Source organism: Mastigoproctus giganteus, chromosome 12 (assembly GCF_048544385.1).
Source record: "Mastigoproctus giganteus isolate SK-2022 chromosome 12, ASM4854438v1, whole genome shotgun sequence".
NCBI classification, from domain to species: domain Eukaryota; kingdom Metazoa; phylum Arthropoda; class Arachnida; order Uropygi; family Thelyphonidae; genus Mastigoproctus; species Mastigoproctus giganteus.
The window spans coordinates 286,146-306,386 of NC_143586.1; the positions used below are offsets into that span (position 1 = coordinate 286,146).

General features: G+C 37.7%; 1 protein-coding gene across 1 annotated transcript in view; it reads right to left on the minus strand.

Annotated features, from left to right (window-relative positions):
• Positions 1–477: 477 nt before the first annotated feature.
• LOC150076626 (SPRY domain-containing SOCS box protein 3-like) overlaps positions 478–20,241 on the minus strand; it is a 77,214-nt gene continuing 57,450 nt past the window's right edge. Inside the window, exon 4 of the mRNA XM_090386968.1 lies at positions 478–1,302. Coding sequence (XP_090243094.1) covers positions 650–1,302 — 653 coding nt within the window. The 3' untranslated portion in view covers positions 478–649. The remainder of the gene's footprint in view (positions 1,303–20,241) is intronic.

The window sequence follows — 20,241 nt, forward strand, 5'->3', positions numbered from 1 at the left end:
GAAAAATATCAGAGGCATTCAAAATTGATTCTTATAACTGAAAATGTGATTCTAGTAAACAATGAAGGTGTAGTGCATTTTATGGATTTGGATCAGTTCTTCAAAATTTGATTCTACTGAGCGGCTGATTCTAATAACCAGTGATCACTATAACCGACGCTTACTGTATATGCTTTATTAGCTGAGAGACAATACAAATATTTATATACAAAAAATTAAAATTAAAATCTGTGCACTTATAAATACTACCAGATGTTATAGCATTATGATGGGATCAGAAAAATTTATTCCATAAATGCCTTTCCAGAAATTTTATTGTAATTTGAGATTTCACTAGCAAAATACAATTGGATTGCTATACTCAAATGTAAGCATAATTCAATTAAACTTCTGTAATTTCAATTGGTACATAAATGAAACATGCAATATTGTATATATTGAAAATAATTTATTTTACATTTTCATGGCTGAAAGCAATTACAGTATATAGCTATATGTGACTAAAGGTTTCCTGTATTCAATCTGGAAGAGAGAAATAAAAAGATTCATTTTTCCCAAGTATTCAGAAAAAGAAAACATTTATTTTGCTCTAAACGAACTTAAATGTAGCTCACTACAAGTTCCAGGCTTTCAATGATATTGTCTAAAATCATTTGAAATGATACTTTCTCTTTAAGCTTGTTAGTCCTCCATTAGATGCCATTTCAGTACTTTGCTGCAACTCTCCACAAGCAGTCCCTGTCAGTTTTCTTTTTTTTATATCATTTTGTGACAGCAGATCTACTGGATGCATGTTGCTATTACATGCATTTTCAATTTGATCAGGATAATCAAGTTTGGATGTTACTTGCTTAACTTCTTGGTGAACAGCAGCTTTCTTAAGATTACGCAAGGATATTGCTTCAGCATTACCCCTAACACATGAATAAGGTGTTGTCATTCCAGATGCCCCAATGCCAAAAGGGGAAAGATTGCAATCACAATCGGTATTTTGCCCATGAACACTGCACGTGTCATACTTATGTGTGCTCCAAGCATTAGAATTAAGCTCGTGTGATGAATTACAGGAATCAAGAAGCCAACTTAAATTTTTATCCAGAAAGGTCACAAGGCCAGGAGGTAATGGCACAACTTCCAGCACTCTTTTCTCAGGTGGAACTATTTTTCTTAGAACAACACAGCAAAGAAACTGGAGGGATGAGCTGAAAGAACAACTACGTATTACACGCATTGTACTACGAGCAGCAGTGGAGGATGCCATGGGATACAAAATCTTTCCTTTCAATCCCCTATAAGCAATGCCTGAAAATAAACACATCATTAAATTTTTATACACTTGAACTGCTCAAATTAAGCATTAAAAAAATTCAACATATTTCTATACAGACTTCTACATTTCTATACACGATATCCCAAAAACTGTACACCATACCAGACAGCATTTCTAATTTGTTTTTCTTGTTGCTGGTTCATATTCAAAGAAAAACTAAGACTAGAAGAAAGAGCTGCCATCACATTTATGTTTGGAAAAACTCGGGTATCTTACAAATTAGCATGCAGATAAATTTAACCCAAAGACAAAACCACATAAACACACCCCTATAATGGTAGACCAGAATGGTAATGAAGAAAATGAAATAGCTATGCTTGGACAAGTTTTAACCAGTCCAAAGAAGTCTGTAAGAAAGCCACCATAACAATGTAAAATAGCAATAGTATTCATCACATTCTAACAATTCGAGGGCGCTGGGGTCATGGAGGTGAACAGATGGTGGATTTTTGGCTGTGAAAACGGATAAGTAGATTTGATATTTTTACCCTATTCTTCATAATAACATGTTACAATGTGTTCTAAAGAAATAATAAATAGGCTTAGTAGTGTTTGTTAACTTATTTTTTAAATTTAACTAGTGATTTTTGTAAGTCACGACTTACCATTTGTACTGGTGTTGGTGCCAATATTATTGAACTTGCCGCCATTGTTGTAGTATACTAGATCGATATGAAATAGCATAACATGCAGTTTATCTCTAACTCACAGTGTAAGGTATAACAGAAAACTAGAGAGCATAATACGTAGCACTGTATTAGGAATTTGTCAGCCTAGTATAGCATTATCAATAACATTTATTAATCTTATTAAATTTCATTGTCAATTAAATTTGCATTTAAACAGAAATCATACTCCAGACTAGAGCGGTGAAGCAATATGCACAGATTACCAGTTGTGCTGTGGCTCGGGGGAGAAACAAAGGGGACGATTCTCCAATGCATCACAGTCTCAAAAAATGTGTGAAATGTGAAATGGTTGCGGATCTTTCTGGAACAGGACATGATCTACCCAATGAGGATGTCTTTGTGTGTGTGCTAGGTGCAGAGAGTACAAGGAAATTAGACATCAATTCAGCATTCTGATGAGCATCTATGAGATGTTGTGTGTAGGGTAATGCCTCAAAGAAATTAATGAGGGGCCCATCAAGCTCTCAGCTGCTAAATTCAATGCCAGAGCTCACTCCTGTGCATCAGGCAACACAGCAGCAATCTCCAAGGCAGAATGTGCTGGTCCCACAGGAACTAGTTATTGTTGGCAATTCCATTTTTAAGGGAGACGGTGAATATATTATGCAAAAAAGGATAGGTGGAACAGGACCAGGGTATGTCTGCTAGGGGCAAAAGTTGATGGCGCTGCAGAGAGATCTTTTAAGGGCACAAAGGGTGATATTGTTGTATACGTTGGCACTAATGACATTAAGGGTAGGAAATTTGCAGACTTACTTAACAAGTACAAGTCAACGTTGAAAGAGTCGTGAGTTAGGGTTAAATTTGAAAGTGTCTGCAATTCTGCCTAGACACGATAGGAGGGAGTATATGATGAGAGCCTTGTCAATCAATTGCACAATCTCTGGAGAAATTGTGCAAGGCTCATGGGATAGAATTTTTCTCAGTGTGGTCTGTGCTTGTTAATACGAGAGTGTTTCTAAAGGGATGGGTTACATTCAAATAAAAAGGGTGCAAGGATATTTCTTGCACCCTTTTTATTGAGGCTGTGTTAAGTGGGTTGGAAAACTGCTAGCTTGGGGGGGGGGGGGCAGGGATTCACAAATAGATTAACGTTAACCGCAGGCAGAGGTGCAAGTGATTCTTGCACTGCTTCTATTGGAATGAGCAGCCTGGAAAATTCATAATGGAACAAGTAAATACATGGGTAACTAAGAGTAAGATTACTTGTATGTACACCAATGCTAGGAGTATAGTAAATTAATTTGATGAATTATAAGTGCTGGTCAAGACATTATAAGTGGATATTGTTGGAATATCAAAGGCGTGATGTCACACAGATATAAGCAATGCAGAATTGGAATTTGGGGAGTACAATGTGTACAGGGTAGAAGGGGAGGTAGAGTGATACTGTTAGTTAAGAAACAAAATCTAAGGAAGTGCATCCAGTTGACATGGGTGGACATTGCAGTGTTGAGTTGGTTTGGTGTGACATAAACAATGCGAAAACCATGTTGAGAGCAGGAGTGTGTTATAGGCCTAATGACCTTGATGAGTACAATGAACAACTGTATATGGAAATAGAGCAGGCCAGTAACCCCAACTGTCTTATAATGGAGGATTTTAACTTCCCAGATAGAGACTGGAACTTGTGGATTGGTCACTCACACACCATTAAGACTTTTGTGGATTTATTGGATGATTGTTTTCTACAGCAGCATGTGCAAGAGACAAGCAGAGGGAGTAACACTCTTGATCTGATTATCAGTAGTGATTCTTCATCCGTTAAAAATCTGCAGATAAAGGAACCACTAGGTGGCTGTGATCACAGTGTACTGATGTAGGATTTACTTAAAGATGTAACTACCATCAGGGGTAAGAGGCAGGGTTTTTGTAAAAAGGTGACTAGTGGTCTCAGGGAGTTTTTAAATTCTATACAGTGGGACCAACTAACGATGTTACCAACAGCAAATTCTAAATGGGAAGCATTCAAGGAATTAATCTTGGAAGCTACTAGGCTTTTCATACCAACTAAAATACTGTTTAAAGTTTAGGCTAAATGGATGTCAATGACGTAATGAGACTCATGGTAGGGAAGAGAAATGCATGAGATGCATATAAATTATCAGGAGACACAGATACCTATGATAGATATAAGATAATATGTAATCAAGTCACAAGACAACCAAAGGCAGATTTCGAGAAATCTTTGGCAAACAATGCAAAGAAAAACAGTAAAGACGTCTTTACTTATGTAAACTCTAGATCATCGTTACCCAACCTTTTTCAACCCAACACTCCCTTACAAAATCTTTTTCTGCTCAATACCCCCCCCTCAAATTAAGTATATGCCAGTGCTTTCTATTCTTCCCCTTAAAATAGGGGTAATGTATAAAAGGTATTTTCAATGATTATTACTGATTGTTTTTATCGTGCCTTTTTATTGCACTTAGATTACACATTGAATTCTTAGTATGATTTATTAATATATATAGATAGTTATAAAAAAAGTAAATGAGATTTATTATAAAATACTAGTGTGATCCTTGAGCTTGAAGAGTTTTGGCTAACTTTACAATATCTGGCGTATACTTGGATATTAAAAATCTTAAGTCACACAACTAACAATATCCAAACAGTTTTGATTCTTCAATAGTATGTGATTAACTGCACTAAATCCTCGTTCGATGAGATAAGAAGATGGTAAGGCAATATAAAGAAGTTTTGCTTTTCTGCATAGAGCAGGAAATTTCACATGATGTTTTAGCCACATAACTAGATGTCCTCTACTGTTGAAGATTTGCTTTGATTCTACTTCATTTTGAAGCTCAACAATTTCTTCTTGCAAACTAAGTTCTTGGTGTCTGCTACTCAGACAGGTATTTCAAAATCAATCAAATCTTTAAAAAAGCAATTCTCAAATCACTTTTCAATGACTCCAGATGTAAGCAATATTCTTCCAACTCACAATATAAACAATGTTTTTATGCTGCTCATGGTAGGAAACTGCAAAAAAAAAACTTATTCTGCCAATATTATGTTTAAACAACTCCAACTTCATGATGAAAGTAGATATCACAGTTTTGTTTAACTCACCGTTTCAGTTTAACTAAACTGAAATTATCACCCTGAAGTTGCATATTCAATTTTGTCATAAATGTTGACCAAATATGCCATATCTCCATGCAAAGGTTTAACACCCAGCTTGTCAAATGTTCTCTCGTGATCGGTTCCATCTTCCCTCAAGACAGCATCAGAACATTACCTGGTGCAGAGACATGGCTAATATCCCCATTCCTTGATATGACACTGGCCACTATCAGAATTTCTTTACTAAAGAGCACACACACACTATTTATACTGTTATAACCATGAATTGAGACTATTAAATACATTCTAACTAGGAATTAAATCATTAAAAAATCATTAAACACAAATCATTAAAAATTAATGATTTGTATATTAAATAAAATTAAATGCTTCAACTGTCGCATCAGACCGCCAAATGTCAATGCCCCCCTAAAGCTTGTAGTCATGCCAATGCCCCACTGCAAGGCTGTAACACGCCCCAGAGGGAGTGCTACTACCCACGTTGGGAATTGCTGTCTAGAAGGAAAGGGATGAATCAGATTGGTCCACTTGACATCGACAGTTCAATTGTAGATGAACTTGCTCAAGTAGCTGACAAACAGAATGAGTATTTTGCATCTACATTCACACAAGAGGAAGTCTGTAGGGAAGTGCAGGCCAGAAGCTGATAAAATTCTGGCAGGGAGCTAAATGATTTTGTAATAACTGAGAGCAAAGTGGAGGAGAAATTGAACATAAGAAAAGCACCTCGGGTGGATGGGATCTATCCAATTACATTAAAGGAAGCAGCAAAGGAAGTAAGCAAACCCTTAGCCATAATTATGAAAGCTTTGTTGGACTCAGGGGAGGTCCCTATGAATGGAGGTGTGCAAATGTGTCCCCAATTCACAAAGGGGGCTCAAAGGGGGGATGGGTAATTACAGACCTGTTAGTCTAACTTCTGTTCCTGGGAAAATAATGGAGTCACTGATTAAGGAAGCAATGCAGAATCATTTAGACAAGACTGCAGCTATAGTTCAGAAACAGCATGGGTTTGTTAAGGGGAAGTATTGTCTGGCAAATTTCATTGGATACTATGATGTGGTCATAAACCAACTGGATGCAAAGAATAATTTTGATATCATATACTCAGATTTTAGGAAAGCTTTTTATACTGTGGCACATGGAAAATTACTGTACAAATTGGAGCAGTATGGCATTAAGGGCAAGTTGCTACAATGGATAAAAGGATGGTGAGGGTGAGAAGACAGACATCAATGGACACTGCTCTTCATCGAAGAGCAGTGTCCATTGATGTCTGTTGTTGCTAGGCCCATTGTTGTTTTCGGTATTTACCAATGATATTGATTAAGGTATATCAGGGTTAATGTCTACATTTGCAGCCGACACGAAGGTTGGCAGGGTTGTTAATGACAGTAATGATAGTACACTACTGCAACAGGATTTGGAAAAGTTGAGCAGATGGGCTGAGAGGTGGCAACTGAAGTTTAACATTGACAAATGTAAAGTACTGCATATGGGTAGCAGGAACCCCAGAGTAACATATCAAGAAGATGGTAGTACACTCAGGGTAGTGGAGAATGAAAAGGACCTGGGGGTAATTGTGCAGACAGATATGAAGTTTTCTGAGCAGTGCAAAAAGGTTGCAAGAGTAGCTCATGGTGTTTTGTCAATGATATACAGCAGGGGTGGCCAACGAGTTGGTCACGATCTACCAGTCGATCGCAGCTTTAATTTCGGTCGATCACGACAAAGTTTAAATATAGTCATCCCTCGATTTGTGCGGTCAGGTATACTACCAAAATTTTAATTGCGCAGCGAGTTTCAGTACCCGCGCGTTATTTTTTTTATACGAAGCTTCAAAAATAGGAATGAAGAGAAGATTCTGAAAATTTATTTATGTTTTTTATATGATTGAAGATTTCAATAAAGGACAAACACATTTCACCATAATAACGTAAAAACCCACAGAATTCCAGCTCTCGGTATTATTGCAAATGCAATAAGATTGAGTTTACTACCCATTTATAATTAGATTGCACTAACAGAAAAGCCCAATAAACCGGAAAGTGCAAACTGTTTTTGTTTTATGGTCGTGACCTCCAGAAATAGCTTTAGAGATATATCACAAAGGCATTCAAAACTGATTCTTATAATAATATAACCAAACAGAGCAATAAACGGTGGTGTGTTTGTCCGGTTATTTTGGAAACAACTTCCTCATCGGGAATCCTCTTCATCAATTATCCTACGTTAGCTGTTCAGACAGAATATTTTTCCCGTTCACGCAACTTAAAGTGTTTCAGTCGGTAAGCATTGCTTTTGCTGATTTAATAACTGGACAGTACTTATATGTTAATTTAATAACTTTTGATTAAAATGAATGCTACGAAAAAGAGTAAAATGTATCATTTTCATCAAGAGTGGAAACTAGAACATTTTTTTGTTATGGTGAAAGGAGAGGACAAAAAAAAAAAAAAATGGTGAAAGAAAAATGTTGCTGTTTGATTTGCAATGCATCCGTGGCTATACCCAAAAAAGGAAATTTAGAAAGTCACTTCAACACACTCCATAGTAAATACCAATCGGATTTTCCACCTAACAGTGACCTTAGAAAAAATAAATTAGAAGAAATTAAATCCAAATAATTCGTGCAACAAAATTTCTTCGTGACAATCAAAAATTTACAATCAAAAGCAGTAATTGTAGCATCATTTAAAGTGAGTCATCTTCTTGCAAAAAAATAAAAACCATTTTATGATGGTCAATGCATCAAAGATGCAATTTTTAGAAATAACAGATTCTCTTTTTGAAAATTTTAAGAACAAAAAAAAATTAAAAGTGCCCTTCAAGATTTGCAATTATCTCGAAATACTGTTGTTGTTGTTATTTGGTTTTTAGGAGCATTAGCAACTAAGGCCATATTGCTCTGGGGATATGTGGTGGTCATTCCCTGACCTTCCCGCATCCTCCGTACTTGGTGGTCACGGGCTCAAACCCTGGTCTAATCAAGAAGCGTGTGCTACGCACTGCCGCTCCAGCCCACCTGGCTATGGAGGTGCCCCAAAATACTGTGATGCGACGCCTCCAAAAAATTAGTAAAAATGTGAGCGAACAAATTGCATGCTTATATCGGTAATTTTGTGTTCTTTGCTTCACAACGAAATGTACACCAAAATGAGCGTATTCTAGATGAGCAGAAAACCCACTACACTATTATTATGGGGAACTTCAATGCTAAGGTTGGAAAAAGAAAAACAGCACAGAAAGGGGAACTATAGGAAATTTTGGAATTGGTGAAAGAAATGAAAGACTTGTGAAATTTGCAGAAACTCAAGGATTATCAGTAATGAACACTTTGTTCAAGAAAAGGGTAAACAGAGGGTGGACGTGGAAGAGTCCGAATGGATTAACAACTAATGAAATCCTCACTAACAGAAGATATATCGTGAATGATGTAACCGTCCTGAATAAGGTAAATGTTGGAAGTCAACACAGAATGGTAAGATGTACACTTGATATAGATGTAGGAAAGGAAAGGAAAAAACTGACTTGAGTAAATAATACAAAGGTCTTTGAGATAACAGAAGAGGAGAAAAAGCAGTATGTACTGGAACTTAAGAACAAATTTGAGCTTCTGCAGACTGCTAAGGATATCACAAGGAATATTATAACTTTCTGAAAGTTATAAAGCCCAAGAAACCTATAGGGAAAAAGAAATCCAAAGAAGAAAAAATTAGTCAAGAAACACTTGTTATAAATGAACCGAAGGTATCAAATAAACAGAAAGATAAACACTGACAAGGAGAAAATTGAGTATACTGAGTTATGCAAAGCCATTAGAAAGAGACTCAGAGAGGACATAAGATTTAACACAAGAAAAGTAGAACAAGCATTAAGGGAAAAAAAAGGACTTAAATCAGCAGCCATGAGCAGTAATACAGAAAGACAAATGATACTGAAACTGAAGAATAACAATGGTGTACTTATAAATAGCAGAGAAGGCATAATTCAAATAGCAGAAGACTACTATAGAGAATTATAGGAGCGAGGGAATGATGCCAGCAGCGGGGAAGATGGATTGCAAATTAGCAACACATACGATATACCCGATATTCTTCCTGATGAGGTAGAACATGCATTGAAGAAAATGAAGAATCAGAAAGCCCCGGGGGAAGATGAAGTTACTGTAGAGTTGCTAAAATTGGGAGGAAGAGATATAACACAAAAACTGGCAAGGCACTTCACAAAGTGCATTAGAAAAGGTGTGACGCCTAAGCAGTGGAATAATGCAATCATAGTTTTGCTGCATAAGAAAGGAGATAAATCAGAAATTGGAAATTACAGACCAATTAACTTGTTATCCCACATTTACAAGTTGTTTAAAAGGGTCATTACTAACAGATTAGAAAGAATACTTGATGAGAATCAACCGAAAGAGCAAGCTGGCTTTAGGATAGGATTAGCATTAGTAGAGGTATATGATGCAAGAAAGCAAGCTTATACAGCATCAGCGAAAAAAAAAAAAAAAAAAAAAAAAACACTCCCATTTCACCCCTCTGTTCATTCAAAATACCTGTCCAGCTAAGCCTTAAACTTATTTAGGCTATCAACTTCCACAACAAGGAATGGAAGTCTGTTCTACCAACTACCCGATGGCTAAAGGCAAATTTCCGCACATCTATCCTACATCTGTCTTTTCCTCAATTTGAATTTATACCCTCTCATGTGATTATTCTGAGCAAGAGGAGGTATCCCATCGGCATTGAGCATGCTCAAACCATTCAATGCTTTATACACCTCTATCAGATCACCTCGCTGGTGCCTAGTCTCCAGACACTGTGTTTTTGCAAAACTTAAGCCTTTCTTCGTAAGAGCAACACTTTGTTCCAGCAGCTTTACATCCTTCTTGAAATGAGGCCTCTAGACCTGTAAACAATACTCAAGGTTTGGCCTGACCATTGCATTATACAAAGGAATAATCAACTCCTTATCCCTGTTAGAAAAATTCCTGTATATCATTGACAAGACACCATGAGCTACTCTTGCAGCCCATCTGCACTGCCCAGAGAACTTCATATCTGGGCAGTGCAGATGAGCCTCTGTGGTACTCAGTGAAGTACCACAGAGTTGATACGTTGCTCTGGAGTTACTGTTTCCCATAAGTAGTATTTTACATTTGTCAATGTTAAACTTCATTTGCCACCTCTCAGCCCATCTGCTCAACCTTTCCAGATCCTGTTGCAGACGCATAGCATCAGTAGTGTCCTTAACAACCCTGCCAACCTTTGTATCGTCTGCAAACTTGGACATTAAGCTTGATATACCATCATCAATATCATTTATAAATACAGAAAACAATAATGGACCCAACAGTGAACCCTGAGGAACTCCACTAATAACATTAGTCCACGATGAGCAGTGTCCATTGATTACCACTCTCTGTCTTCTTCCCCCTAACCATCCCTTTATCCATAGCAGCAATTTGCCTCCAATGCCACACTGGTCCAATCTGTGTAGTAGTCTTCCATGTGCAACAGTATCAAAAGCCTTTTTTAGATCCAAATATATAATAACAAAGTTATTCCCTGCATCCAGTTCTTTTGTGACTGCATCATAGTATCCAATCAAATTGGCAAGGCAAGTCCTTATTTTAACAAATACATGCTGTGTCCGAGCTATAATTGAAGTCTTGTCTAGATGATCCTGCAGTGCTTCTTTAACCAGTGCATCCATTAATTTTCACTGGAACAGAAGTTAAACTCAAAGGTCTATAATTACTTGTGTCAGTAATCCATAGTGGTGATCCATAGTGGATTCTCAACTATGCATTAGCATTAGTAGAGGCATTTGATGCAAGAGAGCAAGCTTATCCAGCATCAGCAAAAAAAAAAAAAAAAAAAAAACCCACTTCCACTTCACCCCTCTGTTCGTTCCAAATACCTGTCCAGCTGAGCCTTAAACTTATTTAGGCTATCAACCTCCACCACAAGGGATGGAAGTCTGTTCCACCAACCAACCACCCGCTGGCTAAAGGCAAATTTCCTCACGTCTATCCTACATCTGTCTTGCCTCAATTTGAATTTATGCCCTCTCAGGTGATTTTTCTGAGCTAGAGGAAGAATCCCATCAGCATTGAGCATGCTTAAACCATTCAAGGCTTTATCAGATCACCTCGCTGGTGCCTAGTCTCCAGACACTGTAATTTGCAAAACTTAAGCCTTTCTTCGTAAGAGCACCTCTTTGTTCCATTCACTAATCTTGTTGCCCTTCTCTGTACTCGTTCCAGCAGCTCTACATCCTTCTTGAAATGAGGCCTCCAGACCTGTATACAGTACTCTAGGTGTGGCCTGACCATAGCCTTATACAATGGAATAATCACCTCCTTATCCCTGCTGGAAAAATTCCTGTATATCATTGACAATACTCCATGAGCTACTCTTGCAGCCCGTTTGCACTGCTCAGAGAACTTCATATCTGCCTGCACAACCACCCCCAAGTCCCTTTCATTCTCTACCACTGTCAGTGTAGTACCACAGAGTTGATACGTTGCTCTGGGGTTGCTGTTTCCCATGTGTAGTACTTTACATTTGTCAATGTTAAACTTCATCTGCCACCTCTCAGCCCATCTGCTCAACCTTTCCAGATCCTGTTGCAGCAGCATAGTGTCAGTAGTGTCCTTGACAACCCTGCCAACCTTTGTATCATCTGCAAACTTGGACATTAAGTTTGATATACCATCATCAATATCATTTATAAATACAGAAAACAATAATGGACCCAACACTGAGCCCTGAGGAACTCCACTAATAACATTAGTCCACGATGAGCAGTATCCATTAATTACCACTCTCAGAATGGATCCCCCTTCACGTAATATCACAGCTAATGGAGAAAGCAAATGAATATAAAACACTATGCCTGGCATTTGTGGATTATGAAAAGGCATTTTACTCCATACAGCATAAATCAATGTTTCAAGCACTGGAAAGACAAGGCATATATTAAGATTTTGAAGAAAATATATGAAAATGCTACCTCCTTCATTAGACTAGACAAAGACAGTAGCAAATTTAAAATCGAGAAAGGAGTTTGACAATGAGACACAATATCTCCGAAGCTGTTTACTGCTGCCCTTGAGGAAGCTTTCAGAAGATTAGACTGGTTGCAGAAAGGAGTCAATGTGAATGGAGAGTGCCTAAACCATTTACGATTTTCAGATGACATTGTGGTCATAAGCCATAATCCCAAAGAATTAGAGGAAAATCTTAATCAGTTATGCACAGTTAGTAAGGATTTTGGAGTAAAGATGAATATGGCTAAAACAAAAGTAATGATGAACAAGTATGCCACAGAAAGGGACAATGATTAAAGGAGCAGTAATTGAAAAGGTGGAGTCATATACTTATCTCGGACAAGTTATTAGCTGTAATAATGATAAATGTCTGGAAGTCAAGAGAAGAATAAATTTTGGATGGATAGCATTCAGGAAATATAGTCACATACTGAGGAGCAATATCCCAATTTGTCTGAAACGTAAAATAATGAACTAATGTATACTCCCCACCATGACTTATGGAAGTGAAACTTGGGAACTCACCAAAAGAAGGAAGAGAAGGTGAGAACTACACAGCGAAGAATGGAACGAATTATATTGGGAATCAGACTGTTAGATAAGAAGAGGAACACATGGATTAGGCAGCAAACTCAAGTAAAGGACATTCTTATCAAAACTAAAGAACTAAAATGGTCTTGGGCAGGACACATAGCTCGAAGACAAGATAACAGATGGACTAAGAAAATAACAGAATGGTACCCAAGAGGAGCTAGAAGAAAACCTGGAAGACAATGGCGGAGATGGATAGATGAAATTCATGAGTTTGTGGGTAGTAAATGGATGGCCATTTCACAAAACAGAAGGAACTGGAAAGTTGCTGGAGAGACCTTCATCGTGCAGTTGACTGAAAATGGCTGATGATGCTTCACAACTGGATGAATCTAGAGATGTCAGTGATACAGTTCAGTTGCTCGTTTTCACTTGTATCGTTTCGATGATTCTGCCACTAAAGTTATTATTGTTATTTGGTTTTTTTAGGAGCATTAGCAACTAAGGCCATATTGCTCCGGGGATATATGGTGGTCATTCCCTGACCTTTCCGCATCCTCCGTATTTGGTGGCTCACGGGCTCAAACCCTGGTCTAATCAAGAAGCATGTGCTACGCACTGCTGCTCTTTCCCACCTGGCTACGAGGGCGCCTGCCACTAGAGAAGAACTGCTGGGTGTGGTTTCGTTAAAAGAAAGAACTAGAGATCTTGATATATTTAACGCATTGAAAAAATTAAATTACCATTTAAGTTCTTATTATTAATTAACAACAGATGGAGCTAAGGCAATGACGGGGCATTCATCGCATTGTGCCGAAAGGATGATGAATTCCCAGTTTTTTGAGTAACAACTGTATCATACACCAACAAGAAAAAGATTAAATACTAAAAGTATTATGGACATAGCTTTCAAACTTGTGAATTCCATGAATTCCATCAGACGACAATCTCTTCAAAAGGAGACTTTTCAAAATGCAACTCGATGAAAATGAACCAGATCTGATATTACACGTAGATGTGGGGTGGCTGAGTTGGAGTTAGTTTCTACAGATTTAGAAATTTGCTGAATGAAATTAAAAATTTGTTGATCAAAGGGGAGATGATTATCAGTAGCTACAAGATACGGAGTGGCTGTGTGATCTGGCTTTTTTGGCAGCTTTTACCAGTAAATTAAGTGATCTGAATTTGGATTTACGAGGAAAAAATAAAAATGTGGATGACACGATTAGTAGTATTTCTGCATATAAATATCAATTTTTGGCAATGACTAAGGATCTCAAAGGAAAAAAATTCGATCATTTTGCAAATATGCAAGATCATTTGCAAAAATATCCTGTTTTCGAATTTAATAGTGAGAAATATGTTTCAGAAATTGAGGAAGTTGTGGACGATTTTGAAACCACATTCAGTGATTTTAAAACAATTGAAGACATTGTTAAATATATTTCTTATCCATTTAATGTCAACTTAGATACGAAACAAACTGCAGAAAAAAAAAAAAAAAAATTGCTGAGATTTTTCACATGGAGAAAATATTACTTGAAAATGAAATTATTACATTACGAAATGATATCTTCCTAAAAGACAAATCATCAGAAAAAGACTTGGAAATATGTTTGCCAAGAAAAGTACCCAAATGTAGAAAAATGCAGTGAACTTTTAAATTCCTGTTTTGGTTCCACATATTTATGTGAATCGGCCTTTTCGTATTTGAAACAAACAATCGCTGTACTCTTACGGACTTGCATACAAAAGATCCAGTTTCCTTTTTTTGGTATACCTTCAACAATTTCTCTCACTTTGTTCTCAGTTATTACAAAATCTCTTAGCTCCCTGTTAGTTTGATAAACTTCTCGCATTCCCCTCCTTCAATCACTCGTCACCTGTGAATGCAGACGCAAAATACTCATTCAGTTTATCAGCTATTAGAGCAGGATCATCAATAGTTGATCCATCTATGTTAAGTGGACCACTCTGATTCATCCCCTTCCTTCTAAAATTTACATAACTAAATAACTCTTTGCTGTTTTTCTTTGCATCCTTTGCCTAAGTTTTCATATATGCCTTCGCCAGCCTAACCTCCTTTGTGATTTGATTACAGACTAGCTTATATCTGCCGTAGGCTTCTGTCACCTAATAATTTATATGCGTCCCATGCATTTTTCTTCTCTGCCATGAGCCTCAATTCATCTGACATCCATTTATTATTATTATTATTTCTCCTAGGAGACACCTGGTTACAGCCATTGACTACGGGGTGTATATACATATTCTGTTATGCTACAGAGAATATTATATACAATTTTGTTAGGTAACATAGAATAATAGTATATACAATTTTATATTATATGAAACACTCGTTACTAAATTATACAATACATGTAGTATTTATTATCAGAATTATACAATACATTAATAACTTGTAATCTACTTAAGACTTAATAAATAAACAAGAAAAATTTTATATTGCTGCATTTAAAGCATAACATCACCAAATTTACATTAGCACGGATATTCACAGCAGAACAGTACACAATATAACACAAAATAAAAAAGGGTTAAAGTTCATTTTTACTGTTTTCAGCAGTCTGTTTCTTCTGTGGGAGTAGAGTGGAGTAGGTGAGGAATATCCAGGAGAGTGTTTCCGGATGAGGTCGGGATTCCTGTCAGCTACTCTATCGCGGTTCTTAGTGCTGTTTATTTTTTTCTTACATCTGTATCAGCAGGTAGCAGTTTGAGAACTTCTTTTCTGTATCTTTTGCTAGTATAGAGTTTTTCAGGGTTGATTTTTAGGGTATTAAACAGTTTTAGAGTATTTGCTGGAAAGAATCTTCCCAGACTATCCAACTGCGTAAATACGGGCTTGAGTTGCTGTTCCTTACCTGCAACTCGTCTTTGTTTTTCTCCGGGTGTTATTATTCACTCTCAGACTTTTGGAGAATCCAGCCACCCCGATAAGATCTGAACAAGTGTCATTATATTCTTTGTAGTGATCGTTGTCTCCAGGGAGTGACTTCTAAATTGGAGTATAGTACACCTCTTGAAATGGTAAAAGGCTTAGCTGAAATTCTGTTCAGCCATCTCAAGAGCCAGTATTCTATTCCTAGAAAAGCCTTGATAGTGCTTTCGAGAGCTGAAAACAAGATTTGTTATGCATATAGAGGAATAGGGATAACACATCTATCGATATACTGAATCATTAAATTGGGGTTTCTAATAATACCGGTAAGCTCCTGCCTGGTTGTCCAGAGCACCGCGTATGGATTTCCTACGGATGTAAGCATAGTGCGGAAGGAAGTTCAGTCCTTCGTCCCACTTGAGTCCAAGATCAACATGTGACTGAACTTTTTGGACTAGGATGTCGTTCACGTATATGGTTATTTTGTTTGGATTTATTTTATTTGTGAAGATCATTTGCGCAGTCTTGTCTTCATTTAGGTGTAGCCTGATAGAGTCAAGGTTTTTTGTAGTTCTTTTATTTTGGCATTAGCCACTTGGTTGCAGTAGTTGGCAGATTTCTGATCTTCTGAGGTAAAAAAAAAAAAAATTTCATATTGTCTGCATATGTGATGAATTTCTTCCTGTTTTGAGCTAAGAAGGGTTCGAGGGCTGTGGCAAAGAGTGTGGCGGACAATACGCCACCTTTTGGGACTCTTTTATTGACTTGGTAAGTAGCACACACATTCCCGTTTGTTATTGCGATTTGTCTGCCCAGAAGAGTGTTCGTTAAAAAATGGAGGACATTTCCCGTAATGAGGAAATAGTCCCTCAGAATAACTATTGGAGCTGGGATGGATATGTTGTAGAATGCGGCTGTCACATCTAGAAAAACAACATCCAGTTGCTGTTTGTTATTTAGCGCTTGCTGGATCCTTAGTAGTGTTCCCATGAGGTTGGTGATGGTCGATCTCTGAGGAAGTACTGAGTGTAGGTATTCAGGTCTGTGTTTGAAGCAATGTTGGATAATGATATCCAGGATTGTTTTTTCGAAGATTTTTTGCAAAGAGCATCCAACAGCGATTGGTCTGAAATCTTACAGATTTAGAGTTTTTTATTTTGGGGATGGGTTTTACGTAATAGCTTTTCCACAGCTTTGGGAAATCCTCTTCCACCATTATTTCTTCAATTCTTATTTGATTAGTGTTCATAATGTCTTTAATTTTCTTGATTACATCCTGCATTTTGTTAATGTTATCTTCACTGTTAACTTGATTTTCCTTGGAGGGTGTTCCGAACTTAGCTTCAGCCCAATCCTTAAAGGTTTTCTCAGTTATTTTATGCTTGTCAATTTTTTTGTTGGCAATTCTTTTGCCCTTTTTTAATTTAGGCCTGAACCCTGAATAGTCTTTCTTAATTGAAAGGCCTAGTAGCCGCCAAGATTTAAGTCTCTGAAAGCTTCCCATTTAGAATTCACCGTTGGTAACATCAGTTGATCCCACTGTATGGAATTTAAAAACTGTCTGAGACCACAGTAGTCACCTTTACAAAAACCCTTTCCTTTACCTTTCATGGAGTTACATCTTTAAGTAAATCCCACGTCAGTACCCTGTGATCACTGTCACCTAGTGGTTCCTTTATCTGCGAATTCTTAAGGCATGAATAATCACTGCTGATAATCAGATCAAGGTCATTACTCCCTCTGGTTGCCCCTCGAACATGTTGGTGTAGAAAACAATCCTCCAATAAATCCAAAAAAGTCTTGCTAGCATGCGAGTGACCAACCCATAAGTTCCAGTCAATATCCGGAAAGTTAAAATCCTCCATTACAAGACATTCTGATTTACTGTCCCACTCTATTTCTCTGCATAACTGTTCATTGTACTCATCAGAGTCATTAGGCCTATAACACACTCCTACTCTCATTTTCCCTTTCCCAGTGTTCATATCACACCAAACAGACTCAACATTGCACTGTCCACCCATGTCAACTGGATGCACTTCCTTAGATTTTATGTGTTTTATTAACTAACAGCATAACCCCTCCTCCCTTACTACCCTATCTGTACACATTGTATTCCCAAAATTCTAATTCTGCACTGCTTATATCTGTGTGACACTATGTCTCTGATATCCCAACAATATCTGCCTTTGAAGTCTTGATCAACACTTCAAATTCATCAATTGTATTTACTATAATTCTAGCATGTTTTTTTTTTTTTTTTTTTATGTACCCTCAAACATGAGAGGTATTAGAACCTATAGTACTTGGTACCATTTTTTTTTTTTTTTTTTTTTTTTTATGAGAACCCCAAACACGAAAGGTATCAAAACCTATAGTACTTAGTACCATGCATGGGTTGAAGGAGAAGTATGGGGAGAGGGGATGCCGGAAACTTTGCTCTAGGTTGGAGGTTGAGAAGACGAAAGAAGATATTTCTTCACATTGGATTTGAACTTCTGTAGACTGTAATTTTCAGGAAATACGTATGAAGGAAGGTTGTTCCAGAAAACAGCAGTCAAATGAATAAACAAAGATGATGTAAAGTTGGTTTGGTGATTTTGAAGATGGACAGTAAATGGATGTTGGCGGCACGTGTTCAGACTGTTTTGAAAGAGAGAGCAGGAATTATAGAAGCCAATTCAGAAGAATAGTGCCCATGGAAATATCTGTAGAAGAGGCATGCAGCAGAAACAGTACGTCTGTGAGACAGCAAGTGGAGAGACTCGGTAAGATACGAATCATTAATTAACCTAACTACCCTCTTCTGAATGGAATCAAGAAGCCTGAGAGAGGTTTAGGGGGCACCACCCCAGATGTGGGAACAATATTGCATGGTAGGGCGGATTTGCGATTTGTACAGAGTGAACAGCTGTTTGGAAGAAAAGTAACGCCGACAGCGAAAGAGAAACCCAAGTTTTTTAGATGCAGAGGAAGCAATATTTGTAATGTGCTTGTGCCAAGAGAGATTAGAAATCAGGGTAATTCCCAAAAGAGATATATCATTTTGCCTAAAAATCAGTGTCACCAAAGATAAGCATAGGAGCAGAAGAATCCTTTTTGCGAAATATAAGACAAGACCGAGTTTTAGAAGGATTGAAATCAACTAAGTTGTCTTTGCCCGACTGGAGAATTACCTGGAGATCGGCATTTAAGGTATTGGTAGCAGATTTTTGAGAAGTTGAAGCTGATTGAGCAGGGCAAAGTTTCTCAAAATGGAAACTGAAATGCAATGTGCTATCATAGGGAAAACTATGGATAGGATTTCCAGTCAATGGAAGAAGGTCATTAATATACAAGAGGAAAAGAGTGGGGGGAAGAACTGAACCTTGGGGGACACCGGCATTAGTAGAGACGTCAGAAGACAGAGAGAGAGAGCCATCTACCATCACCCTCAGTGAGCAATCAGAGAGAAAACTGGATAACCAATTACAAAATACAGTTGGCAAACCATAAGATGGAAGCTTGTTTAGAAGACCATTACGCCAAACACGACCGAAAGCCTTTGAGATGTCAAGAGCAACTGCTTGTGTTTCGACAAACTTTTCCATTGAATTAGTCCATAAATGGGTAACATGAACCAGAATTATCACCAGTGGATCGACACTGACGGAATCCATACTATGGCGATTGCTGATCAGATGGAAGGTTTCTAGGCAGTTTAAGAGTTGGCAGTTAATTGATTTCTCCATTATTTTAGAAATAGAAGTAATTGCAATGGGATGATAATTGAATGGGAGGGATTTGTCACCCTTTTTAGGAACTGGCTGGATATATGCAAATTTTCAAGCAGAAGGAAAAATACCTTTGGAATAAGGAAGGAAAAACACCTTTGCAATAAGGAAGGAAAAAAGGCAGCAAAGAACAGAAGTAAGTTCAAGCACAGGTTTTGAGAACAAGTGGAGAAATACCATCAGGTATTTCTCCACTGCAGCTGTCTTAGCATCACGATTCGTCAAAATCCTTCTGACATCTTTTGACGGAAGACCACAGGAGGCATTGAATGGAGTGTGTTGGGAATGGTGGGAGGTGTTTTACCAAGATTATTAATACACGAGTTGGAAGAAAAATGGGATGCCAACAGGTCAGCTTTATCCTTGGCCGAAGTGACAACAGAACCATCTGGTTTGGTCAGAGGTGGGAGCAGAGATGGGCAAAAGTTGCGGCCAATAGCTTTGGCAAGAGACCAGAATGCTCAGCTACCATTAGGACAAGAAGCAAGTTTTCTACTCTTAGCCTGTTCAAACTCTAGTTTGGACTGATTAATAACTGCTTTACAATTGTTGCGAGCTTTGGTGTAGGCAGATGTTGTTGTTATTTGGTTTTTAGGAGCATTAGCAACTAAGGCCATATTGCTCTGGAGATATGTGTCTGCATCCTCCATATTTGGTGTTGACGGGCTTGAACCCCGGTTTAATCAAGAAGCATGTGCTACGCACTGCTGCTCCTTCCCACCTGGCTACGGAGGCGCTGGTGTAGGCAGAAAATGAAACTGAAGAATTAGAAACAAGCCAATTACAATATGTAATGTTCTTCTCTTGAACAGCACTAGTACATTTATTGGAAAACAAGGTTCACATAAAGGCCGAGATTTTAAAGTGGGGTGTGC